Source organism: Myodes glareolus, chromosome 1 (assembly GCF_982192425.1).
Source record: "Myodes glareolus chromosome 1, mMyoGla1.1, whole genome shotgun sequence".
In the NCBI taxonomy this organism is placed as follows: Eukaryota; Metazoa; Chordata; class Mammalia; order Rodentia; family Cricetidae; genus Myodes; species Myodes glareolus.
The window spans coordinates 56,072,195-56,097,797 of NC_142026.1; the positions used below are offsets into that span (position 1 = coordinate 56,072,195).

Below are 25,603 nucleotides of genomic sequence, written 5' to 3' on the forward strand. Positions count from 1 at the left end.
GCCTGGTGTACACAGCAAGTTCCAGACCAGCCAAGGCTGTATGGAAAGTGAGACCCTGTGATAAGAGAACAAAAGGAAGGAAAGAATGTTCAAAAGCTCTGTTCAGAGACTGAGCAGATGGCTCAGTGGTTAAGAGTACTTGCTACTCTTGAAGAGAACCTGGGTGTGAGGTGGAGGCTCATGACGGCCTGTAACTCCAGTTCCAGATCATTGCCCTCTCCCGACTTCTGTGGCTATTGCATGCACATGGCGTACATACATGCAGAGAAAGCACTCATAAGCATGAGATAAAAATAAAGGGTTTTTTGTTTGTTTTATTTTTTTGAGACAGGGGTCCTCTGTGTAGCTTTGAAACCTGTCTTAGAACTTGCTCTGTAGACCTAGCTGGCCTCAAACTCACCGAGATCTGCCTGCCTCTGCCTCCTGAGTGCTGAGATTAAAGGTATGTGCCACCACCACCTGACTCTTTTTTTTTAAGATTTATTATTCATATAGTATTCTACCTACATGTATGCCTGCAGGCCAGAAGACCACACCAACTCTCATTATAGATGGTTGTGAGCCACCATGTGGTTGCTAGGAATTGAACTCAAGACCTCTGGAAAAACAGCCAGTGCTCTTAGCCTCTGAACCATCTCTCCAGCCCCCAAATCCATTTGTGTGTGAGGGGTTCACTGTGGGATATTATCATACTGTCAGTTCTCCTTATTAGTTGGCCCACTCACATTAATGAATCCCTTCTCTTTCTGTACCATATGGTCAGTTGGTAGACTTCAAGCAGTAATGGCTAGATGATGCTTGATCTTTCCCTCTGCTTGCCCTTTTCCTAGACAACCAATTGGTTTTCTGCCTACTGAACATACCTGGTAGTTTTGGTTCATAGCATTATATAAACTCATATGTTTTACTATGTCAGATATGCTTTTGTCCACCACCATTAACATTGTTGCAGTTCAACTTGTTCATTCCAGGCCAATAGAAGTTTCTTTACATTGGCTTCTGGGGTTGGAAGCAACCCTGGCAGTCTTTGGTAGCACCTTGCTGGTGGTGCCAAGATGCTTCAGCTTCAACTTGTCCGTTTATTGTCCCAGACCTGGACCCAGCCATTTTTTTGAAACCCTTGTTCATTTTTTTTCAGTGGGAATTGACATGGGTATTTCTGTTGTTGTTGTTGTTGTTGTTGTTGTTGTTTAGATTTTGCTTTCATTTTTGCTACACTGAGGGCTGAACCCAGAGCTTTATCCATACCACTCAAGTACCCTACCACTGAGTGTATCCCCTTCCTGCTAATTGCTAACTCATTCAGTGCGCTAAGGTGGCTCCTAGTTGTCAGAGGCACAGGAAGTTATAGAATGAGAATGTCCTATTAGTTTTTTCCATATCATATATACCAGAGTTGAAGAGCAGCAATTATTCAATTCTGAAAATGGTCACATTTTTTGTTTTCTTTCTACTTTTTGTTTCTGTCTAGGAAGCACACACTTTTTTGGACAGGGTCCACTGTGTAGCATTAGCTGGTCTTGAACTCAGGGAGAGACATCTGCTTCTGCCTCCCAAGTGCTGCCTTTCACCATTGCACCTGGCTTGTTCTTTTGAGGCAAGGTCTTGTTAAGTAGTCCTCAAAATGTTTTTTCTCTTTTCTTGGTATCCCCTCAAGACAGGGTTTCTCTGTGTAGCCCTGGCTGTTCTGCACTTCACTCTGTAGACCAGGCTGTTCCTAAACTCAGATTTGCCTGCCTCTACCTCCCAAGTGCTGGGATTAGAGGTGTGTGCCATTATGCCTGACCAAGTCTCATGTAGCCCAGGCTAGTTTTGAACCCAGTATATAGCTAAGTCTGAAATGAACTTCTGATCCTCCTGCCTCAACTCCCAACTGCTGGGATTACAGGCACAGTCCACCACCATTTCAAGCTTTAGCTTCGTGTTTTAGCCCACACGAACATGCAACAGTACATCGTCATCCTCATCATCCGTTGTTCTGTGTTGCCTTGTTCTCCGGGACTGTAGGTGTATCCTGAGTTTGAAGATCAGAGAGCTTGTCTGCCATCCGGGTCTTTTCTGACTTGTTCCTCAGACAACACCATCCGCTTCTGGAATATGGGTAGCAGCTCTGATGCTCAGTGGCAGAAAAACATCTTCAGCGATGTGAGTTGTTCCATTGTAATCCGGTTTCTAGGAGCAGTGAAGCCTTCCTTGTGGAACAAGATGTTATGTTTCCCTGGGGGCAGGAACCAGGAACTGAGATGGGGCACTCTTGTCCCTTTTTGTTTCTCTCTTTTCTTCCCTCCCTTTCTGTGGTGGGTGGCGTGAGCTGTCTCCTTTCTTTTCCACCTAACTTCTGTGTGTGTGCATGTCCACAAGTCATAACTCAAGGAGAGTACAGTAGGCAGAGCCAGGCAGTGGCATGCCTCACCTAAGTAGCTGTCACACGGGGAACCTCGGCTGGTATGCTAACAGAAGCCCAGGGAGAGGCCTGCTGGAGGCTCAGGAGAAACAGTTTCTGAAGACATTTTAGTCAGTGCTGCTAGGCCAACAAGGGAACTTTTCTGGGTAGCTGAGAGCTGAATCACTCTATTTATTGTACTGTATACTAAAACCCCTTCTGCCTCTGTGGCACCTCCAAGTCTATGGGAGGTAGACAGGGATTCAGTAACTTCAAGTTGTGTGCAAGCACAAGTGCAGGAAGCACTATGAAAGAAAACAACAGGATGCTGTTAGCACGTGACCCTGCCCATACTGTCCCAAAAGCCTGGCTGGCGGCAGCAGCTTCCTCTGGAAGGAGCACGTCAGCCCCAGTGTGGAGGGATGGGGTAAACAAAGGAGGGGACAGATTCCATAAGTGGGGAATAACCTGTGCAAAGGCCCCAGGGTAACACCAAACTTGGTGACAGGGAAAACCGCCAAAGGTAAATATGGCAGCAGTAATGCAGGCCTGTAGTGCAGGAGGAGCATGGTAACTGCTCCTCTGTTACTTTCCCTCACCAGTCAATAGCACTGTCTTCTGCATGATTGAAAAATAAAGCTTGCCAGGCGTGGTGTCACATGCCTGTAATCCCAGTGTTTGGGAAGTAGAGGTAGGAGGATCAGGAGTTTGAGGCCAGCCTGGGCTACATGAAACCCTGTCTTAAAACTCTTGTAAAAGTGTGGTTTTCTGATGCATAAAAAGGGTTTGTGTTTTAAAGGGAGGGACTGGAGAGATGACTCAGCAGTTAAGAGCACTGCCTACTCTTCCAGACGACCCTGCACCCACATAGCAGCTCATAACTACCTGTAACTCCAGTTTCAGGGGATCTGAAGTCTCTACACAGACATCAGATCAGGCAAAACACAACTGTGCATGAAATAAATACAATTTTTTGAAAAGGGGTGTTGAAGGCTAGATAGATGACTCAGCAGTTATGAGCACTTGTTGCCCTTGCAGAGGACCTGGGTTCTGTTCCCAGCGCTCTGTGGCAGTTAATAACCAGTTAACTCCAGTTCCAGAAGATCTAGTGACTGATTCTGGACTCCTTGGGCATAACACATGCAAACAGAACATTCCTATACATTTTTTAAAAAGAAGTTTGGAGGTAGCTTATCCAGCTCCAGAAGCTCTTAGAGACTCAGAGGTCTTCCATCTTTTCATTTATCATGTGAGAGATAGCTGTTATTCTCATGAACTGTCATATCAAAGTCCATGCAGCAGCTGAGGGAAAGGCAGCCAATGTGTTCTCACTTGCTCTCCTCAGTGCCCAGAGTCTCGTCTCGTTGCAAGAAGATAGGGAAACGCAGTTCCTGTTGTGAGAGGGGAAACTCCCTCTCCCAGCTTGGTTTGTTCCTCAGTAAGGTCCATGCCATGAGATGCACTGAATCAGAGGTGCTGAGCTTCTTGCAGTGCTGACCTTAGCCTCTCTTCCCACAGACCCTGCTGAAGGTGGTATATGTGGAGAATGACATTCAGCACCTGCAGGACATGTCTCACTTCCCAGACCGGGGCAATGAGAACGGGGCACCCATGGATGTGAAAGCTGGGGTCCGAGTCATGCAGGTCAGTCCTGATGGCCAGCACTTGGCTTCAGGCGACCGCAGTGGAAATCTGAGGCAAGTGGCCCTGGTGGTGGCTAGTGTTCACCTCCTGGCCCCAGCTGGGGGTCTCAGGGCACTGGGGAGGAGTCTTGGTCTTGGCACCTCAGCTGCTCTTTGGGAATAGGGGACCATGAGTAATAATCCAGTTATTAGCAGTACCCCAAGACTTCAGCTGGGAGGGGCTTCCTGAAGGCCTGAGGTCATAGTAACTGCCAGGACCTCAGCAGCCACATGGAATGGCCTCCTCCTTGGCCAGGGAGATTTATGAAACACTCTCACAGCCATGGGCACTGAAGCTGAAATGCCAATGGGAGGAGCCAGCTGCAGGGAGATGGGGTGCCCTGAGCGGGTTCAGTGAGGTAGAGCATAGAAGGCCCAGGTGGGCTATCCACCCAACAAAGTTGTTCATTATTTTTATTTTGTTGGTTTTGGTTTTAGTTTTTTTTTTTTTTTTTGGTTTTGTTTTTGTGTGTGTGTGTGTGTTGTATATGTGTGTCCCCTCAGAAGAGACTAAAAGGATGTCAGATCCCCTGGAGCTGAAGTTACAAATAGTTGTGAGCCATCCAACATGGGTGTTAGGAACCAAACTCAGGTCCTCTGGAGAGCAGCCAGTACTAACTGCTGAGCCGTCTCTTCAGCTCTGGTGTGATTTTCAGACACTTCTTACATAGCAATTCTCATTTCCACCTCCTAAGTTCTGGGGTCACAGGTGTGTACCATCATGTCCAGATTTGTTTTTATTTTCATTTGTTTGTTTGTTTGTTTGTCTGTGTGTGTGTGTGCCTATAGTATATATGTGTGTGTGGGTGTGCATTCTTGTATGGAGGCTAGAGGTCAAGACTAGATGTCTGCTTTAGTCACCCCATTACACTTATTTTCTGAGACAGTCTCTCACTGATGTAGAAGCTCACCAGCTTGGCTAGACTGGCTGGCTAGCAAGCTGCAGAGATCCTTGTTAGGGCCACAGGCACTGGGGTTAGAGGCACTCTGCACCAAACTTAGATCTTCACACTTACACAGCTGATGCTTCACCCACTGACTCATCCTCCAGCTCGGTTTTCTTCCCTTTTTTTTTTTGAGACAGGGTTTCTCTGTGAAACAGTCCTATGTGTCCTGGAACTCTCTTTGCAGACCAGGCTGGCCTCAAACTCAGAGATTCACCTGTCTCTGCCTCCCGAGTGCTGGGATTAAAGGCATGCACCACCATCGCCTGGCATTTATCTAGTGATTTAATCCCCTTGCAGAGCCTGTTGTATATAAACCCTGTTTTATCTATCTTTTATATATTTGGGTTAATTGAGGTGAGTAAAACCAGAAAAGGCTGGGCTAAAACTCACACAATAGACTACTGTTGTGGTGACAGAAATAAGGAAAGTCTACATTTTAGAGTGTTTATGAATGGGGCATGAACAATGTGGTGGCGCACGCCTTTAATCCCACCACTGAGGAGACAGAGGCAAGAAGATCTCTGAGTTTAAGACCGGCCTGCTCTACAGAGTGAGTTTGAGATAGCCAGGGCTATAGAGAGAGAAACCCTGTCTTTAAAAAGAAAAGGAAAAAAAAAAGAATAATGAATGAAGCATGATGGTGTTTACTCTATCAAAAGAAAACAGAGCTGAAGAGATGCCCAGTAGGTAAGGTGTTTACTGCTCTCACAGAGGACCAGGGTTTGGTCCCCAGTAGCAATGTCAGACCACTAAGAACTACAGGGCTTTAACTGTAACTCTAGAGGATTTAATGCTTTCTTCTGGCCTCTGTAGGAATGTGCGCGCACACACACACACACACAGTGAAAACATTTTTTAAAAAATAGGCACATGCCTTTAATCACATCACTTGGAGTCAGGGACAGGTAGGTCTCTGTGAGCCTGAGAGCAGCCTGGTCTACATAGCCAGTACCAGACCAGCTAGGGATAAATACTGAGGATGCCCCCTCCCCCTGCGAAAAAAAAGAGAAAGGATAAATAATTTTTTTTTAGGGCTGGAGAGATGGCTCAGTGGTTAAGAGCACTGTCTGCTCTTCCAAAGATCCTGAGTTCAATTTCCAGCAACCACATGGTGGCTCACAACCATCTGTAATGAGATCTGGTGCCCTCTTCTGGCCTGCAGGCATACACACAGACAGAATACTGAGAATACTATATACATAATAAATAAATAAATCTTTAAAAAAAGAAAAAAAATAATCTTTTTTTTAAAAAAGAAAGAAAACAAAAGAGAGGTAAATCCATGAATATGATCTCTGATCCTTTACCCTTTCCATCAGAGACTGCCTGTGATATTTAGCTCTGCAAAACTGCCTTTTACTACAGAGTACTGTCTTCAGTCTCTGGGGTTATGTTTTGGCTTATGAACTACAGGAGGTTCATACCTGTGGTCTCCTTGTTTCTGCACTGCTTCCTTTACCATAGCCATGTCTGGATTGGAAGCTGTGGTTGGACATCTCAGACTACTTGACACAATAAGACTTCAGTGCTGGCTTGGAGCCAGGCTTGGGGCTATGGGCAGGGTACAGTTGGCAGTGTGTGTTTCCCAGGATCCACGAGCTGCACTTCATGGATGAGCTGATCAAGGTGGAGGCCCATGATGCTGAGGTGCTGTGCCTGGAGTACTCCAAGCCTGAGACAGGTGAGCCTACAGCAGGCTGAGGTCAGGTGGGCAGAGCTATAGAAAGCAGCAACTGATGGGAGTCTTCAGTAAGGACCCTGTGGTTAGACTGGGCCAGGTTGTATGGATTCCACAAAGCAAGATAGCTGCAGGCTCATGCTGGTCCCAGCACCTCATCAAGACCCAAGCTGCAGGTGTGTGAGTGAGGCTGTGAATAAAAGCTCATCTGCTGGATGGACAGGCTGATGGGCGTGCCTTTTAAAAAGTTAAATGTCTACAGAAAAATTGCAAGAATGTGATAGCAAGTACTTGCAATCTTTCTAGATCCATATTTTCTTTTAAATCCAGTCTAACCCTTTGACTACATACATGACATGCTCTGCTTTCCTCTTTCCATTGCTCTGTATATGTATGTATGTCACATGTGGGATAGAATAAGAACATTCACATTTTGCTTTTTTGCTGGGTGATGTGAGAGTTCAGGCATGATGTCCTCTGACCCTCCAGTACCCTAAGAGCATCTCCATTTACATGACTGTAGCATGCTAGGGTGTAGCTCAGGGGTGGAACATTACCTAGCATTGTACATTGTAGATACCCTGTCCCATCTTGGTCATATTCATTCATTCGTGTGTGTGTGTGTGTGTGTGTGTACATACATATAAAACACTACTGCACTTACCAAGTCTGTGTATTCCATTTTGATACCATGATGTCATTTATCTAATTCCTTACTGAAATTTGGTTAGTTCCCCGTTATTGTCTTTCCTAGAACCTTTGTTTCTAACCTAGGCTCACATTGCCCAGCATCTTGGCTGTTTTACCATTTTTACTCTGGAGTACTCCCACAGTCTTAATGTGGCCTTTGGACTTTGGCTTTCTGCAGAGTACAAGCCAGTCATGTAGAATTTCCCTGTTTTGGGCTTGTCTGATCCCTCTGTCATTTGGTTCAGAAAGTACACGTTTGGAATACCCTATCTGTAGTAGTTGCTTTTGTGCTGCTATAATGAAATCCTAGGGACCAAGTGTTCAAATGTCTGAGCCTGTGTGGAGCATTTCTTATTCAAACCAGCACACTATTCAATCTGGGTGGACTTATCCCCTCTGAGGTGCAAATGATGGTTTGCCATGCCATTTTTCCTTTCATCCTCCTTACCTTCTGCCCATCAGAGTTTCTGTGTTTCTCCACCCTTACAACTTCTCTGAGCTCTCCTGACCTCAGGCTGTGTGGAAAACTCAGCTCTGTAGTGACAGCAGGCCTAGTCTGAGGACAATACGGGAAAGGCACAGTGAGAGAAGGATGGTGGCAGAGAGCAGGCAGCAAGGCCTGACTGAGGCCTAGGGAGTCAAGACTTAGAGCTGGGCATGGTTGTAAGTGGGGCTCAGTGAACACCTAGGCCTCCCATTCATCCCTCAGAATAGACTTATCAGGAAGGAGTGCCATGGTGTGTCAAAGGGTCTACTACAGATAAGTGTGGCACATACACCTGCCAAGATTTGCTTTACTCAACTGGTGGTAAGGGTGTAGGGGCTCAGGGAAAAGGCCACCCAGAGCCAAGGACTTGCCCTTACTTGGTTTGGGGCACCCTAGCTACGGTTCTGAACCCAAAGACCCCTTTCTTCAAGGATTGGACATCTCAGTTTACCTACTTACATGAGAGGCAGAGCATCTAGGCAGCCTTTGGCAGCCCATTTGTCCTCTCCACTCACAGGAGTAACTTTGCTGGCTTCAGCTAGTCGGGACCGGCTTATCCATGTGTTAAATGTGGAGAAGAACTACAATCTGGAGCAGACCCTGGATGACCACTCCTCCTCCATCACAGCCATTAAGTTTGCTGGTGAGTGCCTTCCCTCCCTCTTGCTGGACCTCAACAGACATCCTCTTTGTTTGTAAGTAACCACAGCATGTCCTGTGGCATGCAGAGACAGGACTGGCAACCGTGGATCTGAAGATTGGGCTTTTTGGTTTATGAAAATGAATGAATGGAAAGTGGGTAGGCCAATGCAGTGTCATATACCTGTAGTCTCAGGTTCTTAGCAGGAAGACAAGACTGCAGTAGGAGACAGCCTCCAAAGTCAGGGACAGAGAAAGGTGCATACTGGGGCTTGTCCAGGGCCGTAGTCTAAATGGTCCTGCCCACATTCAGGGTGGGTCATCCCCCTCAGTAACACTTCTACAGACGTGTCCAGGGGTGCAGATGCACCATTACAGAAGCTGAGGACTTGGCTCAGTGGGTAAATGCTTTTATCTAAGCTGGTGATCTGAGTTCTGATCTCTCATACCCACATAGAAAGCCATCTATAATCCTAGGGTTGAGAGGTGGAGACACAAGACTCTCCAGCTAATCAGTGAGTTCCAGCTTTAGTGAAAGATGAAAGACCAGTCTCAGAAATTAAGGTGGAAGAGGCAGGCAAGATGGCTTAGCTGGAAAAGGTCCTTGCCACCAAGCCTGATGACCTGAGTTTAATCTCTGGAACCCACATGGTGGGAGTAGAGAACCAGTTCCTGCAAGCTGTTTTCTGGCCTCCGCATTCACACCGTACACCGTGGACACAATAATTAGTAAAGGTTTAAAAAATTAAGATAGAAAGTGACCAAGAATGACACCTGATGCTGTCTTTTAACCTTCTGTGAAATACATATCCAGTCAGGTGCGGTAGCATGAGCCTGTAATCCCGGTGACTGGGGAGTGGGACTCGGTGTATCATTTAAGACTGTCCTCAGCAAGGCTCTCGAGTTCCTTACTATGACCTCAAATTTACTGTGGAGTTAAGGATGACCTTGAGCTGATCCTCCCACCTTCATCTCCCAAGTGCTGGGGTTACAGATGTGTCACACACATGGCCTTCATTTGTTGTTGTTTCGTCTTGCAATGCTGAGGCCTTCCTTAACATACTAAACAAGATATATGTGTGTGTGTGTGTGTGTGTGTGTGTGTGTGTGTGTATGTGCTGCTAAGCTCCATCTCTGGCCCTTCGTTGTCTTTGCTTTTTGAAACAAGATCTCCTATAGCCAAACTGGCCTAGAATTTGAGTTCTTCCTGCCTCAGGTTCCCACATACTGAATGTATCACCACCCCCAGCTCTCAAAATGCTGTCCTCTCTGTACCCTGGTCTTTGTTTTCCTGAGTACTCCTGCTCTGCCCAGACCTGCCTTATGTACAGTTTGTGTCTTAAAAGGCCTCCCCTCCGCTAGGAATCTTTCTGATTCTAGCAGAGTTGGTTGTTTGCCCTGAGGTGGGATTTCATTGGTCCCCATTTTCCCTCCTGTATAGCATAGGGTGGTACTATCCAACAACCCTGCCTCCTCCTCCTCCTCCCCCAGGCACCAGGGATGTCCAGATGATCAGCTGTGGGGCCGACAAGAGCATCTACTTTCGCAGTGCCCAGCAGGTAAGTGGGCTGGCCTCCATGGGGGCTAAGGTCAGGAACTTGTCAGGGGTAACCTCTGAAGGTCTTGCCCGCCCTGCCAGACCTCGGATGGGCTGCACTTTGTCCGTACCCACCATGTAGCAGAGAAGACCACCTTGTATGACATGGATATTGACATCACACAGAAGTATGTGGCTGTGGCCTGCCAGGACCGCAATGTGAGGTGAGGAGTTCCTTGTGCCTCGATTGGCCTGTCCCCATCTTGTCTCCAGCCTGGCTGAGTAAGGACGTACTTACTTGCTGGACTGTCTTCTCCCTAGCTACCTGCTTCTTCTCCCTGTTCATCTGGTCCCCGAAAAGCTAGTGAGACTGATGGACCCAGCATGTGTTTCTTAGAAGTCTGCCTTCCAGCAGGGCATTGTCTTATTACTGCTATAGTAGCAGATTCATAGAAAAGAAGCTGAGACGAGCTCACCCTTCAAGAGTTAGGAGAGCCATAGGCAGGCTGGAGGGATGGCTCTGGTTAAGAGCTCTAGCTGCTCTTCCAGAGAATCTGAATTCTATTCCCAACACCCACATGGTGGCTCACAACTATCTGTAATTGTAGTCCCTTGGGATCCAATACTCTCTTCTGGTGTGCAAATGTACATGCAGACTAAATACCCATATACATAAAGTACATAAATAAATAAAAGGAGAGCCGTAGGTTCTTGGCCATAGGCAGTCATATATAATAGGACAGGGGTCCTGAAGGTAGAACAGACCTTCAGTTCCCAGACTGTTAGGAGAGAGACAGCATCATAGGCAGCATTGAGGGGCCCCAAAGGGAGAAGCAGGCCTTTCAGTTCTGTAAGACAAAATAAGTTTCTGGCTCTGAGAGGTTTCCATAGAGGCTCAGGGTGGGAGGTTTCAAATGACCTAGAAGTCACAAGGCACTGATGAACAGTAATAATTCAAGGTTGTTTCCCAACTGTGTGGAGGAGGGAAAGAACTCAGCTGTGTGATAGTTGCAAGGTCACAACAGCTCTCTGTGGCTGAGACAGAGACTGCATATGGATGTGGCCTGATTTCAAGGGAAGAGAGGGTCACTTAGGGTCTGTGGTCCTCATCACAGCAGTGCATGCCTGCAATCCCAGCATTTGGGAGGAACATCAGCAGCTCATGGCCAGCCTAGCCATAGCAAATTGGAAGTCACCATGACCTACATGAGACCCTGTCTCTAAAAGGGGGAAGAGGAGCTGCTCCACCAGGTTTAGCCACCAGCCCTACAGAGAGAAGACTTGTGGCTCTCCTGGGACTCATACCTCATTCACCTGTCTGTACTGGAGAACTCGGCTATTACCGTAGTGGCCAAGGTAGCCCAGTTCTTCAGGAAGCTCACAAAAGGATAGTGCATGGTGGTCCAGGGAGCCTTGGGAGCCAGTGTGACCTGTAGGAGGGTCAGGAGCTAGCAGGGTTGGCCTGAGGATTGTGTTCTCTACTTCTACCTGGGACTAAACCCTACGCTTGCTGGGTGAAAGAGAAGAGATGCCAGCTCATCAGTACCCAGAGCATAACCTCAGCTTGAGGTGCAGGCTTCCACCCAGGAGCAAAGGGCAGCAGGGAGGTGTCTTCTGTTCCCACATGGCATCCCCACTTCCCCAGGGTTTACAACACAGTGAGTGGGAAACAGAAGAAGTGCTACAAGGGCTCCCAGGGAGATGAGGGGTCCCTGCTGAAGGTGAGTATGAGCACAGAACCCCACCTTGCCTCCTCAGATCTGTTCCTTGGTCAAACTGAACAGCACTCACTCAGACCTGGCCAAGGGTGCTTGAGTTGGAATGGAGGGAGGGTCCTTTACTTGCTGAGTGGGCTCTAGTTAGATGGCAACAGGGTGTGGTTGGAGGAAGCAGACAGACTTTACTCTCGTCTTGGCTTGTCCTCCGCTGGGCACCGCTCAGGTGGACACTTCCCAGAGACTCTGGGTCAGGGGAATTGTTCTGAGTTCAGGCTCCCTGACAGATCCCAGCTGTGCCTCAGGCTGGCTGCATGACCTTGGGCTGTCTCTCTGGTCTCTGTTGTCGTCAATGCCAGTGGAAGCAGCTTCCACCCTCGGGTTGTTGTGTAGAGGGCTAAGCTTGCAGGCACTGAGCACTTAGCCCAGGGCCTGGCCACCATCATTCTACACTGGTGGCTGCAAGCTCTTCACCTGCAAAACGGCAGCAGGAATTCCTGCCTGCCAGGTGTCATGAGAGTGCCCTGAGTTGATTCCCTGGACCAAGTGTCCAGCACAAAAGAGGTGATCATTCAGGGGGTGGTACTGAGATGTTTGGCCCAGGCCTTCCAATAGGAATAAAGCAGGCAGCCTGAGGTGACTTGTCTCTTCCCTCAGGTCCATGTGGACCCCTCAGGCACCTTCCTGGCTACAAGCTGCTCTGATAAAAGCATCTCGGTGATTGACTTTTACTCGGGCGAGTGTGTTGCCAAGATGTTCGGCCATTCAGGTAGGTGTTCAGCCATTCAGGAATGTACCTGCCTGAGTCACCTTCCCTGCTCCCACAGCCTGACTCAGAGTAAGAATGGCCTCTCTTCTTTGCTTGCAGAAATTGTCACGGGCATGAAGTTCACCTATGACTGCCGTCACTTGATCACAGTGTCTGGAGACAGGTGGGACGAGTGTGGAGGCTGCCCCTGGTTGGCCTCCCTCTAAGGGTAGGTGGGCGCACAGCATGGCAGAGGGGCTCAGCCCAGCATGCTGTGCTTCAGCCAGAGGAGAGTGCTTCAGAGCTCACAGCTTACTCTCACTTAGGACTGTGTACACCTTGAGTCCTAGCCAGCCCTAAGTTTATCACTTTCTTGTGACCTTGAACAGCTCATTCCCCTCTCTGAGCCCGTTTGCTCTGTAAAGATGTTCTGTCTGGGGGGCTGGAGAGATGGCTCAGTGGTTAAGAGCATTGCCTGCTCTTCCAAAGGTCTTGAGTTCAATTCCCAGCAACCATATGGTGGCTCACAACCATCTGTAATGAGATCTGGTGCCCTCTCTGGCCTGCAGGCACACATGTAGGCAGATATTGAATGCATAATAAATGAATAAATATTTAAAAAAAAAAAAGATGTTCTGTCTGTCCTGAACAGTGTGACAACTGAGAGGACTATACATTACCTGTCCTGTGGGATTGATTGATCCCAGGGAGGTCTCTTGTTTGTCCCTTTGATTATCACAGTTCTGCCCCAGAGCTATTTGTCTTGAGTCTGGAGGGTCCTAGTTTTCTGGGATATCTGAACCTTGAGCCCAGGTTCAAAGCCCATGAGCTCAGCTGACAGAGCATCTGGGGAGTGGGATCTTGGCCATGATGTTGTAGGGGCTCCAGGCTCCGACATGGCAGTGGCTCTCAGGTACACTTTCCTCTGCTTTACACCCCGCTCTTTGCAGCTGCGTGTTCATCTGGCACCTGGGCCCGGAGATCACCAACTGCATGAAGCAGCACTTGCTGGAGATCAATCACCAGGAGCAGCAGCGGCAGCCCAAACTCCAGAAGTGGAGCGTTCCACCCAGGTCCTGCTAACCCCAAGACCAGTGAAGTGGCCAACACCAAGAAAGCCTTGAGCTGAGCCCTCCTGTAGTCTTAGCCTGGGGAATATCAGGCTTTGGAAACAACTTTCCAAACCACAATATAAGAAAGATTTTAACTGGAGGAAGTGGTAGAAAGTGGTGGGCGCTGGTGGTGCACGCCTTTAATCTCAGCACTTGGGAAGCAAAGTCTCCAGAGCGAGTTCCAGGACAGACTCCAAAGCTACAGAGAAACCCTGTCTAAGAAATGTTTTAAAGTGCAGAATCTTTGTACTTAGTGAGCACAGTAATGGGGAAGCCCCAGGGAGCTGGGGAGGGCCGGGGGACCAGGAGGACCTACCCACCCTGCAGCGGGGAAGGGTGCTCAGGAGAACCAGTAAGGACTCCGGTGGCACTGAATATCCTTTACCCTTCAGCACAGAGCTGGTCCTCTGCTTACTTGAGTCCCCTAAGAACATTTCTTTAATCTTTATACTTCTCTCCCACTATTTGGAGTGAACTTGCATGACTTTTTTTAGATAGTCTTGCTATCTGGCCCCGGCTGGCCAGTCCTCCTGCCTTAGTCTCCAAGTATTCAGATATAAGAATGAACCACAATGCCTGGCTTATATTCTGACTTGAGATTGAAGGTGTTGGGAAGTTTTGTCTCTACTCTGGTCTGTCCCTCTCTGCCCCTCACTCTGAGTCTTTGCTATGGCCTCCATGTAGGCTCCAAGGTGCCTATGAGGACTGGGCCCTGACCACAACCACTGGTCCTGAAGGATGCATGGGCTGAGGCACCAAAGAAATGTACCTCAGCTTGTACTTAGTTTGGAGGCTAATACTCCGGCATGTGGCTCTCAGCAGAGTCATGGCTGGAGCTGTGGGCAGGCCCCCACCTCATCCCATTCACCTATGCTTCTCTCCTTTCTGTTTTCCTTCCCGAAGCCAGGAGACATATGTATCTACACCGAGTGAGATCTGCTCTCTGAGCCCTGGAGAGCAGACAGAAGATGAGATGGAGGAGGAATGTGACCCAGAAGAGTCGCTGAAAACACCGTCCAAAGAGAGCTTGGACCCAGGTTAGGGAAGGGGCCCATTGCCCTGGGGTCAACACTGGGAGTGTAACAGCTGAGCTAACCAGAAAGGATTTGGTTGATGTAACTGAAAAATCAAGAATACTAGTTTCGAGCTTTGCTGGACCCAGGTTCAGGTGATATCAAGAGGAAGGTACTTCTCACTGAGTGTTGTGCACTCGCCTGTCACCCTGGCATTCCGCTCCATAGCAAGGTGAGGCTAGCCTGCTCAACAGGAGACTTAAAAAAAAGATATCAGGTATAGTGTGGTAGTGTGGTAGTGCATTCTTTTAATCCCCAAAGCCTGAGGATCTCTGTAAGTTCAAGGCCAGCGTGGTCTACATAACAAGTTCTCTACAGTTCCATGACAGTTTGCACTACCAAAAAAAAAAAGAAAGAAAGAAAGAAAGAAAGAAAGAAAGAAAGAAAGAGAGAAAGAAAGAAAGAAAGGGAAAAGAAAAAAGAAAGAGACTTTTTCAAATGTAGTTGCTTACCCAACATTTAGGAGGATGAAGGAGGATGCAAGTTCCAGACCAGCCTGAACTACATAGGAAGAGCTTATCTCAAAACCAGAAAGAAAGGGAAGACCTTTTTCTCCCTTTGGCTCTGCTTTTCTTCACGGTGACTTTGTGCTCAGGCAGACTCCCTTTTCAGCTGTGGGCGGATAAAGCTGCAGAGACATGAGCACTCCTTCCGAATACTAAGCAGAGTTCTGGAGCTGTGACTCGTGTTCTGACACAAACTATGGCCCAGTTCCTGCGTGCTGAGGCTTGGTCAACTCCACTTAGTACCTGACCAAGGCTGGAAGTAGTGGAGGGCTAAGGGAGTTTCCCCCAGGGCATTTTCCAGGGAAAGGAAAGGTGAGCACTAGTTCCGCCTGCTGAAAGGCCCGCTGTATGCCTGCTCCCTGCATGGTTGCAAAGTGGCTGCTGGCTGAAGAGGAGAGACGTGCCTAAGATTCTCCCTTAAAAGATGCTCCCACAGGGCCTATGGTACAGATCTGTAACCACAGATAGGTGCTCGGGAGGTTGAGGCAGGAGGATTATAAGTCAAGACCAGCCTGGTTTACAGAGTGAGTTCAAGGCCAGCCTGGGGACTTAGTGGGGCCCTCTCTTAATAAAAGCTGAGGAAGTAGCTCAGTGGTTGAGCACTTGCCTGGTGTATGTGAGACCCTGGGTTCAGCCCTCAGTACCATACACAAATAAAGAGGAAGCCTTTTCTCAGAAGTCACTAGCAGCTTCCCCAGCTGTGAGAGAGGCTGCAGTGACAGAATCAGGTGCCTGTAGGGGGCACCTGTCCTAAGGGACAAGAGGGGCTTCTTGATACACAACAGCAGTGTGAGAGCTCAGCTGCAAAAGCAGATTTCTGTTTGTTTGTTTCAAAACAGGGCTTCTATGTGTAGGCCTGGCCATCCTAGAATTCCCTTTATAGACCAGGCTGATGTCGAACTCACAGAGTTTTACCCACCTCTACCTCCCGAGTGCTGGGACTAAAGGCGTGCGCCACCATCTCCCAGCTGCAGGTGTCTGAGAGTAAACTAATTGTTCTTGTTATCTTCCTCACTCCAGTCTCCTGCTCCATGATGACCACCTTCACTAGGTCGGTGTGCATCGTCGGCCTTTCCCTGACCGCTGATATTCTGGTGCATGGCAGCACAGCCTAGCATGTCTGTAAGGCTCAGTATCCCGTAGCTGCTGTTCTCACCACAGGCAAGCTGACTGTGAGAAAGCAGAAGCCCCATCTTTTACAGCATTCTACTGTAGTTACTCCCTGTGCACATGGGCTCTTAGATTTCTTTCTCACCCACACCGTTGTGGAGGCTACACCTCCCTCTCCTGGGCCACCCATTCAGGCAGTTGAGTATTTTTCCTGACCGGACACACTGGGTCCTGACTTCAGCTTTTCTTTTTTTTTTTTTTTTTTTTTAAAGGGAACCCCAAAGGCACTCCAAATTCAATTGACTGCCCTGTCTAAAATGGTGTATGAACTTTCCCCACCACTATGCTAGGACTTGAACTCAGAGCCCTGCACATGGCGCGCTAACACCCCACAGCTGAGCCCCATCAGTCTTGGTCTGGATCTTTTGTAGCCTGGAGCTCTCACTTCTCCGGCCTCAACTTCCTGAGATTATCAGCACACACTGCTACACCCAGCATCCCGCCCCCAGTAGTTAGACTTGGTCAGGCTTATGAGTTAAACAGTATATTATCTAAATTTGCATGTCTCTGACAGTTAGTGAGGTTGAGCATCTTTTGATCCATGGGTTCCTGTGCTACCCCTTTTGGAGAACGCCCAGTTGTAAGTGTGGTCCATTCCTCTCTTGGGTTGCTTGACCTCTCTTCATGTGTCTGTGTGTGTCTGCAGATCCTCAGTGCCTGCTGACCAATGGCAAGCTGCCACTCTGGGCAAAGCGGCTGGTGAGTCTTTTGGAAGAATGGGAGACTTAGTGACTGGCAGAGGAGGAGCCACCAACTCCTCCCCCTTTCGGAAGTTCTTTTTTTCTTCCCATATCTCCTTTCCTCGGAGAACCCCGTCATCCTTTCAGGCTCAGCTGAGACAGCCATCTGCCCCATGCCTGCTGCTGTCCTGGCCACTGGAGGCGGGGCAGGGAGCACAGCAGATAGTCTAGCCCTTCCAGGCCTGTTCACCTGTGAGGGAAGTGGGAGAACAGGAGCCACATTAAACAGATAAGCCATGTTCCATGTAGGAGCAGATATATGCTAGAGAGCAAAATAAAAGACTGTTCAGGGCGTCAGTTTAGTGCCAGGTGGCATCTCGTGACGTCTCTTGGAGCCTAAGAAGGCAGAGTGACAGGAACTAAGCCAAGGGGTGAGCCCGTGAGAGGCCTGGAAGAGAGGCTGAGGGCTGGGACGGAAGGAAATGGTGAACTAGAGGGATTTCAGTTGGATCTGAGGGACAGAAGACTACCAGGATAGTGTTAAAGTGAAAGGAATCGTTGTTGGCATGGATGAGGGACAGGCTAGTAGAGGCTGGAAGCAGGACCCTAACCGCTAGTCAGAGCCCAACGCGGTGGTATAGACCTGTGATCCCAGCTACTCAGGAAATTGATGCAGAAGGATCACAAGGTCAAATCCTGCATGGGCTGTAGAGTGAGGTAAAGACTATTCCAGGCAACTTAATAAGGCACTAAGTCAAAAAAGTAAGGTGGGTACCTCGTACACTCAGCGTCTGGGAGGCGGGAGGATCAGGATCAGGATCTGATCTTAAGTTTAAGAACTGATTCTGGGTTTAAGGCCAACCTGGGCTATATGAGGCTCTGTCTCTTACAAAAGAATAGGGTTGGGGATGCTACAGTTAGTACAGTGCTTGGTAGCACTGATGCAGCCCTAGGTCCGGTCCTCAGCACCACCTAAGCCAGGTGTATGGTGCACATCTATAGTCTCAGTACTGAGGATAGAGACAGGATTAGGTCATTCTCTGCTACCCAGCAAGTTCCAGGCCAGCCAGGGACACATGAGAACATGAGACCCTGTCTCAAAATCAAAGTAATAATAATGATAACAAAAAGAAAGCCAGGAAGCTGGTGTTACAACTCGGTGAGGCCTTGGGTTAATCTCCAGTACTACAGAAGGCTTATTAGTCTACTTCATCCCCAAGGCCACACGTAAGGTCAAGGCCTGAATGGCAGCTCCTGGCTCTGCTTCTGCAGGCCCCAGACTTCTCCTTGCCCACACATTATGGCTATTCAACAAACTTTGAGAGCATGCTTACTCCATTCTAAGCCCTTCTGCAATCTCATTTTATCTTCACTTATCTGGAAATAATTAGCTACTATGTTCTGTTATTGGGCTGTTTTATATTTTAATTTTTCTGGAAAATAATTTTATTTTACATTATGAAATCATAATAAAGTTACTTTTGTATTTTAAAAGAAAAATCTTCACTAAAGTAGGGGCTTTTCCTATCCCTATTTCACAGACAGGAAACTTGAGGCTCAGAGAAGCTAAGTGCCTGGTCAGCTATCTCACAGCTGGGTGTTAGAAAATGTGACATAATGCATCCTCTCTAGCAACAGCTTTGGTAGGAGGCGCAGTTGGTAGAGTAGGAATGGGGCTGTGTTTGGGTGTGTTTGAGTGGCAGAGCTAAAGATTTTGTTGGTGAAATACAAGTGAAGTGTGAGGGACAGACTAAGGAGAGGAAAATGATACCACTGTTTGGGGCCTAAGAAACTGCAGTGAATCGTTAGGACTGGCAAGGCTTTGGGAGGTCAAGTTAAGGGAAATACGGAGCAGAATCTTCAACATGGTAACTTTGAGACATTCATGTGGAGAAGTGGCACAGTAGGAGAGTCAGAGCCCAGCCTGGTGGCTTACATATAACCTCAACTCTTGAGGGGCAGAGTCAGAAAGATTGACTACATAGCAAGTTCCAGCCACCCTCGGATACAGGGAAATCTTTATCTGAAAGAAAAGAGGGAGGAAGAGAAAAAGAAGGGTTGGGAGTACGGTAGATAGGTTCAGGATGGAGGTACATTGCTTCTGGAAGCTGTTCTTAGAAGTGTGAAGCCAGGAGGCTAAATGAGAGAGATCTGTGTAGCCCTTGTTGAGCATACTGTACATGTGGCTCGCTGCCTGACTACTGTCTCTGTCCCTCAAGCTAGGGGATGATGATGTGGCAGACAACTCAGCTTTCCGTGCCAGTGCCAAGCGCAGCTACCAGCCACATGGCCGTTGGGCAGAGCGGGCTGAGCAGGAGCCCCTCAAGACCATCCTGGACACCTGGGCCCTGGATTCCTACTTCACACCCATGAAGTCTGAGAATTCAGAGGACTCGGTTCTGGATTCATTGGAACCACAGAACCTGTCAGGCCTGCTGAGTGAGGTACAGCCTGCTCCCCTGCCCCCCAAGCCCACCAGCCGTCCCTGCAGTGTGACTGCCCACTCAGGGAAGACTGTCCTACTCCAAGACTGAGGAGAGGGTTCCAGGAGATGCTGAAGGCAGGAGGCTGAGCCCAGGCCCAGTAGACAGTGTGATTTTTAAGACAAACAAGCAGTTTTTGGTAGAAGATCACTTAGAGGTTAAGAGCTTAGGTCCCCAGAACAGGCCCTTCTTCTAAGTGGGGAGTGTTCCAAGTGGGTAGAGCCTGGATTAGCCTCTCCCTGCCTCTGTGACCTGAGGTGACAGGCTTGCCACTCTCTTAGAAAACTAAGAAAACTGTGCTCCCCACCTCAGAAGACTCACAGATCCAGGGCTCAGCTCTTACCTTCTTTTCTAGAGGGCAGTCCTTCCCTGTTCTAATACATACATGTTGTCTTTACTGTGGTAGTATTCACATGGTCGTGGACATAAAGCTCAGGAAGGAGGCTTGGTGAGCTACCTGCGTCATTAGGGTACTTGCCACCCTCGCCACACACAGCATTTTGTACCTCCTAGAAAATCTGTTATGACCCCAAGTCTGAGGGAGCCCATGTTCTGACCTCTCCCCATGAACTGGTTTGCCAGTGTTCATTGTTTTGAGGCAGAGTCTCATCATGTATCTGGCTGGCCTGGAACTCAGAGACCATCTACTTCTGCATCCCGAGTGCTGGGATTGAATGTGTGTGCCACTGCATCCACCAATAATGCTTTGCTTATTCTTGACTGCCCTGTGAACAGAGTAGGCCTCTTCTGGTCCCAGGCTGTACCTACTCCTTGTCTGTAAAGGGACTGTTGATGCCTGACTGGAGGAGATCTGGTTGAGCAGCACACTTCACACTCTTCCTGACTTGGTGTCTGGCAGTGGGGGCTGTGGGATCATTCCTCTGCTAGTTATAACAGCTGGCAGCCTTCGAGGACATGGGTGTCCTGGCCCCCTCAGAATGGCTCTGCTCTTCACTCTCAGTCAGAGAGTCCCCAGGAGGACCGCCGAGGACATCCCTCCTTCCTGCCTCTACAGAGGGAATCCACTGAGACAAGAGAACTCATCATCTGCTCCCCAGAGGCAGAAGTGACAGTCGCAGGGATGCACAGGTGAATGTCCTATGCACCGAGGGAAGCCATAGCTGGAGAGAAGGAGCCCATTGTGATGGGCCCAGCCTGGAAAACCCTTTGCTCTTCCAGTGGTCTGTGGGAGTGGGCATGGGTGCACATGGGTCAGGCAGACTCAGCTGCAGCCTCAGTTTCCTTGGTCCGAGGATAGATGAGGGGTTCTTGTAAGGGGCAGGAGAAACTGAGGTGTGCTCTAGGAGCAGGGCGTGAGCGCCAGGGCTCTGGGCATGGGCCAGCTGCTAATGCCAGTCTAACCCCACCCCTGATGGTGCAGTGAGTACTACGAGAAGGAGGCCGAAGCAAGACCTGAAGAGCCCCAAGGCGACTCCTATCTCAGGGTTTCCTCCATCAGCCCAAAGGATCAGAGCCCACCTGAGGGTGAGTGGGGGGCAACAGGTGCCCTTGTGGTCTGCGATGGTGCCTTCTGGGCACTGGTAGTAGCCTTGACCCAGCTCTCCAATATTCATGATGCCACAGAAGGCAAAAGTGCTTCCTGCTGTCCCCTGAGGGTGCTGAGCCCCCAGCTCTGCCACTCAGGCTATGAGAGTGGAGCAGTACATGTCACCACCATCCTCCAGATGGGGAAAGAAAGCCCAGAGCAGCTGGGTCATGTGCCCTGCTCACCCAGGACAAGCTCCTTACCCCCACCCCACTCTATTCCTTCAGACTCCGGGGAGTCGGAGGCTGAATTAGAGTGCAGCTTCACTGATGCCCGTTTTTCAACTTCTCGGATTGACTCTGGTCCTCGCCTCACCATGACAGTGCCCCACGAACCAGGTGAGTCAGGTGTAAACGCCCTGCAGCCCTGAGCCTCAGTTTCGTCAATGGAAAACTGGCATTTCATTCTCAGCCTGGTGGCAACGAGGTGTGTGGCAAGTGAGTCTGGATTTCTCCATTGTTAAACAGTGGCGTCTGCCATGACTCATAGTACTGACAGCACCTCTCTGCACCCTGCCTCCCATGCAGAACACCCAAGTATAGAAGAGCTTTCCCAGTCTGAAGTGCCGGGCCTGGCCAGTGGCTCTTTACCTCAGACCCCTGAGCAGGAGAAGTTCCTCCGCCACCACTTCGAGACACTTACTGACAGCCCTACTGAAGGTAGGACCTGGCCCTGCAGCCAGATTGTGTCTGTCTAGTGCCGGGCATAGTGTGGCGACTCCTCTCAGGGTCTCTGTCAGTTCAGAGGCCAGAGCCTACCTGAGGGTGAGTGGGAGCAAGCAGGCATCCTTGTTGTGATGGCCCCTGGAAGGGTGGGGAAGGCCGGGGCGGGGGGGGGGGGGCGAAGGCAGACAGTTTGACCTCTCACTTCACACTTGAGGCATGAGAGATGTGGCCAGGCCTGAGGCTCCATGGGTGTCTTCTAGAGCTCTTTCATGGGTCAGTGGCAGACATAAAGATCTCAGAGACTGATGACCATTTCTTCAATCACCGGCTGAGTATCTCCACCAAGTTTCTCTCACGCCTCCAGAAGACCTCCAGGTAGAAGCTAGCAACCCCCATACTCCCCCCTCTCAGCCCCTTGGTGACCCCAGGGTAAGGCTTCATGAGCTTCTCTTTCTCACCTGGCTTCTTCCCCAGGCTCCCTCCTCGGCTGCCCCTGCACCTTATGAAGTCTCCAGAGGTCAAGCCTACAGGCCAGGGGGGCAGCCAGCCCAGAGCAGGGTCCCTGAGAACAGGTACTGGCTACATGTCCACAGATGGGACCAATGTGAGTATTGGGGTCACTCTTGGGACACAGGGCTGTAGGCCAGGAGGCCTTGTTCTTACCATGGAACTGTGCTTGCAGGTCCTCTCTGGGCCGAAGGCTGAGGAGACCCCAGAGGCCTCGTGTTTACCAAGTAAGTGTCCCCGTCCCAGATGAACGGGGCCATGGGAAGTGTCCGTTCCGACTGTGAAGACGAGTGTGCAAGTGAACCATCTGCTTCCCTCACAGGCCTGGCGTCCTGTGTCCCTTCTCCTTCCGTGCCACCCACAGACAGAAAGCCTCCAACACCCACATCTGTACCTACCCCAGTCCTGGATCAGAGTGTCTGTGCCCCCTCTGCGTGTTCTTACCTGGAGACGACAACTAGCTCACATGCCAAGATACCACGTCGCATTTCTCTTGGGGACAGTGAGGGCCCTGTGACAGCTGAGCTATCCAGGACACTTCACAAACCCTTATCCTTGGGAGAACTGGCTTCCCTGGGCCAAGAACCTCAGGCCATCCCCACCACAGTGACGCTCACTTCTAGCTTCGGAGGTCAAGAGCCTGCCGTGCCTTCCTGGGGCAACCATGAGGCCCGAGCCAGCCTGAAACTGTCCTTATCCAGCATCTGTGGCCAGCTCCTCACCTCACCCCCACTGGAGTCACCCACCACATGTGTGAGGTCTCAGGAACCTGTGGATGTCCAGCCTGGTATGGCAGTCACAGTAGCCAGCTTGCAAGCACCCAGCCCTGTAGATGTGAGCACCCTGAGACTCCACAGCTCTATGCTTCTCCCAAAGACCTCTGCCTCTGGGCCCCTCACCCCTCCTGACCATCCCAACAACCTTCAACTTCTAGAGACCAGGTCTAGGCTGCCTGGTAGCACTACTGCTCTCCTGGAGCCCATCCCTGGTGAGTACTGCCGTGGGGTACAGTAGAGCCCTAGCCCAGCCTGTGTTGCTGGACTCCTCTCCCTAGCCGTGGGGACTCTGCTGCTCATCCGTTCATTCACTCATTTACATAGTTAAGGGACAGTCCTGGGCCATGAGACCGTGGCAAACAAGAGGGCAAGGAGTCGATTCCTATGCTAGGGGAGATACCCAGACCAAAATCTAAGTGTCAAACATACCACAAGGTGATACAAGCCACTGAGAGAAGTAAGAGAAGGGGGTTAGCAGTGTAGCTTCAATTTTAGGATGTCAACAAAGAGATTTAGAGAGAAGTTTATACCCGGCAGAACCCTGTGAGGAAGAGGAGCCTCGGGACTGAAGAAAGTGGTCCAGGGCCAAGAGTCATTAGCCCAGCCACCTGGCCTCTCAGGCCATCTAGAAAGTCAGGCTACCTTGGTCATTCATTCTTCTCTACCCCAGATACACCAAGTGGGATCCCAGGCAGCCCTGGACACTGTGGGGAGCCTGGGCTACCTGCTGAGGTCCTGCCCCCAACACTCCCTGAGCTGGGCACTGTAGGATCCGTCTTGCACAGGCTGCAGACTGCCTTTCAAGAAGCCCTTGACCTTCACCGAATGGTAAGCTAAGGAACCCAGAGCAGGGTAGGAGGATGGGCAAGGGCTCCCTGGCAGTATCTGGATGTCTCCTGACAAGCTTGCCATTCCTTCCAGTTGGTCTCCAGCAACCAGCTGGGTGCTGAGCAACAGCAGGCACAGAGTGAGCTGGCCTCCACCTTCCACTGGATCCACAGCCAGCTGGAAGCCAACAATTGGATGGCTGCAGCTAACTCGGCTCCGCCCCAAACACTGCCTAGCCCAGCTTTGCCATCCCCACCTACACTGTGTCCCCTGGCCAGCCCAAACCTGCAGGCCCTGCTAGAGCACTACTCTGAGCTGCTGGTGCAGGCAGTGAAGAGGAAGGCAAGGGGTGACTGAGAACAGCAGTCCCTCTACCAAATCCCTGCTGTGCTGGAGAAATAGATTTTTATGCAAATAAACTGACTACACTAAATAAAGTTGTTTCCTAGAACCTGTCCTATCTGCAAAGCCCTCCTCATTGGATGCAGAGTCCCCTGCGTGAATGAAGCAGCCTGGAGACTCAGCTTTGCTTCAGCTCTAGGCCCTGTTCTGTGGACGCTGACAGGGAACATGGGACCAACAGTAACGATGAATGCCTGCCTGGCCTGGTTTCCCATGTAGCCTGTCCCTAGCATGCTGAGTTATTGCAGGGGTCATGTGTGTTCTTTGCCCATTGGAGCCCAGCTGTACCTAGGGAGGAGCTAGTACCTATAGGTACTTACAAACCCACTGGAGCTACTGTGATCATCATGGGTCTGACCCTGTCCTCAGTACATATACTCCTGGCTGACAGTCCTGGGCTAAATCTACACCGGATTCTGCATGGTCTAGGTTGCTGCTGTCACTTCTGCAGCAGGGGAAGTAAACAAACACCACTGAACAATCGACAGTAACCCCAAGCCACCCAATGCTCAGGAATGGGACTGCATCCAGCTTCATTCCTTGAGCCACCAGCTCCCTCTGGCAGGAGTAGGCATTCAGACACATAGTATGCCCTTAAGAAGGCCAGCTGGACAGTGGTGACACATGCCTTTAGTTCCAGCACTTGGGAGGCAGAGGCAGACGGATCTCTGTAAGTTCAAGACCAGTCTGGTCTACCGAGCAAATTCCTGGACAGGCTCCAAAGCTACACAGAGAAACCCTGTCTCGGGGAGAAAAAAAAAAGGCCACTCATGACCACACACATAACTGCTCCAAGTCCCCGTATAAAGGAACCCAGCAGAGAGGTCTCCTGAAGCGCAGGGCCATCACCCAGCTTCATTCCATCCACTCTTAGGAAGGAAGGTCCATAGGCCTGATCTTGTTGAAGGTCCCCTTGTGGGTAGTCACAGGAGCTCTGATTAAGAGGATAATAGCCACAGGGGCTGGAAAGGTGGCTCAGGTTAAGAGGCTGCTCTTCCAGAGGTCCTGAGTTCAATTCCCATCAACCACATGGTGGCTCACAATCATTCATAATGAGATCTAGTGCCCTCTTCTTGCCTTATTGTGTACATAATAAATCTTTAACGAAAAAAAGAAAAACCAATAATATTAACATTTATTTTAAAAAAGAGAATAACAGCCAGGTGGTGGTGGCATGCACCTTTAGTCCCAGCACTTGTGGCAGATGCAGGTAGTTCTCTGTGAGTTTGAGGCCAGCCTGGTCTCCAGAGTCAGTCCCAGGATAGCCAGGGATACACAGAGAACTACCTCAGGAGACATGGTAGTGGACATAGAGCACTCCCCATTAGTGTGTCAGCCCCTCCTTTGCC

The 25,603-nt window shown here is 49.7% G+C and overlaps 1 protein-coding gene across 1 annotated transcript in view; it reads left to right on the forward strand.

The window, feature by feature from the left end:
• Nucleotides 1-24,307, forward strand: part of Wdr62 (WD repeat domain 62) — a 40,508-nt gene extending 16,201 nt beyond the window's left edge. Inside the window, exons 10-32 of the mRNA XM_048438618.3 lie at nucleotides 2,008-2,145; nucleotides 3,902-4,080; nucleotides 6,602-6,693; nucleotides 8,385-8,510; nucleotides 9,998-10,065; nucleotides 10,146-10,267; nucleotides 11,689-11,764; nucleotides 12,416-12,527; nucleotides 12,627-12,690; nucleotides 13,457-13,579; nucleotides 14,522-14,655; nucleotides 17,014-17,066; nucleotides 19,267-19,491; nucleotides 20,492-20,619; nucleotides 20,912-21,015; nucleotides 21,304-21,414; nucleotides 21,604-21,735; nucleotides 22,002-22,116; nucleotides 22,216-22,345; nucleotides 22,424-22,475; nucleotides 22,571-23,236; nucleotides 23,695-23,852; nucleotides 23,946-24,307. Of these exons, the coding sequence (XP_048294575.2) occupies nucleotides 2,008-2,145; nucleotides 3,902-4,080; nucleotides 6,602-6,693; nucleotides 8,385-8,510; nucleotides 9,998-10,065; nucleotides 10,146-10,267; nucleotides 11,689-11,764; nucleotides 12,416-12,527; nucleotides 12,627-12,690; nucleotides 13,457-13,579; nucleotides 14,522-14,655; nucleotides 17,014-17,066; nucleotides 19,267-19,491; nucleotides 20,492-20,619; nucleotides 20,912-21,015; nucleotides 21,304-21,414; nucleotides 21,604-21,735; nucleotides 22,002-22,116; nucleotides 22,216-22,345; nucleotides 22,424-22,475; nucleotides 22,571-23,236; nucleotides 23,695-23,852; nucleotides 23,946-24,209 (3,372 nt within the window). The 3' untranslated portion in view covers nucleotides 24,210-24,307. The remainder of the gene's footprint in view (nucleotides 1-2,007; nucleotides 2,146-3,901; nucleotides 4,081-6,601; nucleotides 6,694-8,384; nucleotides 8,511-9,997; nucleotides 10,066-10,145; nucleotides 10,268-11,688; nucleotides 11,765-12,415; nucleotides 12,528-12,626; nucleotides 12,691-13,456; nucleotides 13,580-14,521; nucleotides 14,656-17,013; nucleotides 17,067-19,266; nucleotides 19,492-20,491; nucleotides 20,620-20,911; nucleotides 21,016-21,303; nucleotides 21,415-21,603; nucleotides 21,736-22,001; nucleotides 22,117-22,215; nucleotides 22,346-22,423; nucleotides 22,476-22,570; nucleotides 23,237-23,694; nucleotides 23,853-23,945) is intronic.
• Nucleotides 24,308-25,603: the final 1,296 nt, after the last annotated feature.